This window comes from Galeopterus variegatus, unplaced genomic scaffold, assembly GCF_000696425.1.
Source record: "Galeopterus variegatus unplaced genomic scaffold, G_variegatus-3.0.2 Scaffold604, whole genome shotgun sequence".
Taxonomy (NCBI): domain Eukaryota; kingdom Metazoa; phylum Chordata; class Mammalia; order Dermoptera; family Cynocephalidae; genus Galeopterus; species Galeopterus variegatus.
The window spans coordinates 33,005-33,837 of record NW_007726715.1 but is presented as its reverse complement, the minus strand read 5'-3'; the positions used below and the strand labels follow the sequence as shown (position 1 = coordinate 33,837).

General features: G+C 39.3%; 1 protein-coding gene across 1 annotated transcript in view; it reads left to right on the top strand.

Annotated features, from left to right (window-relative positions):
- Nucleotides 1–833, top strand: part of RAD9B (RAD9 homolog B (S. pombe)) — a 29,585-nt gene that overhangs the window by 2,049 nt on the left and 26,703 nt on the right. Inside the window, exon 2 of the mRNA XM_008570466.1 lies at nt 551–621. Coding sequence (XP_008568688.1) covers nt 551–621 — 71 coding nt within the window. The remainder of the gene's footprint in view (nt 1–550; nt 622–833) is intronic.

Sequence of the window (833 nt, the reverse complement as noted above, 5' to 3'; positions counted from 1 at the left end):
CCCCTAATTTCTCGCTCGTGACTTGTTTTGACCTGCTGTCTGTGAAGTTATTTAAAACACTTCAGATCATCCTCCGTGCACTGTTTCAAACTTTTTTTTTTTTTTGGCAAATACATTTATTTAAACCAAGTTTAAAAACATATTACTGTGGAGGGCTGGCCAGTTAGTTCAGTTGGTTAGAGCATGTTGTTGTACCACCAAGGTCAAGGGTTCAGATCCCTGAAATGGCCAGCTGCAAAAAAATAAAAGTTAGTATGGAAATTGGCTTACCATAATAGCTCCATGCAACACTGTAATCATACAGAAAGGAGGAATTTTGTTGAATTTTATTATTTCTCACACTCGTTCTGCAAATTTATTGAGCTCTTAATATGTATGTGACATTTCGCCAAGATTATTATACTGTATTTTAAAGTAATGTAGCATTAGTCTATAAAACACTGCTCTTTATGAATTTATCTTGATCCCTCTGAATGATGAAGTAGCCCTATGATTTGTTTTAATTGTTATAGAGAAAGAATGTAAACAGCACCTTTCTTTTTCTCTATAGTATTTGGGAAAGCAATCCAAGCTCTATCACGAATTAGTGACGAGCTGTGGCTAGACCCATCAGGAAAAGGTGTAAGTAAGAAAGTTAAGTAATAGATTATGTATTAAGACAGAACACTTTTTTTTTTTTCCTTTTTGTCTTTTTTCGTGTCCGGCAATGGATCGCAACACTCAGTGTCGCGCCCACACCGGACCAGGACCGGCAACGGAATCGCAACCCTCAGTGCCGCGCCGGCACCTCGCTCAGCCAGTGAGCGGGAACCGGTCTGCATGTGGGATCCGAA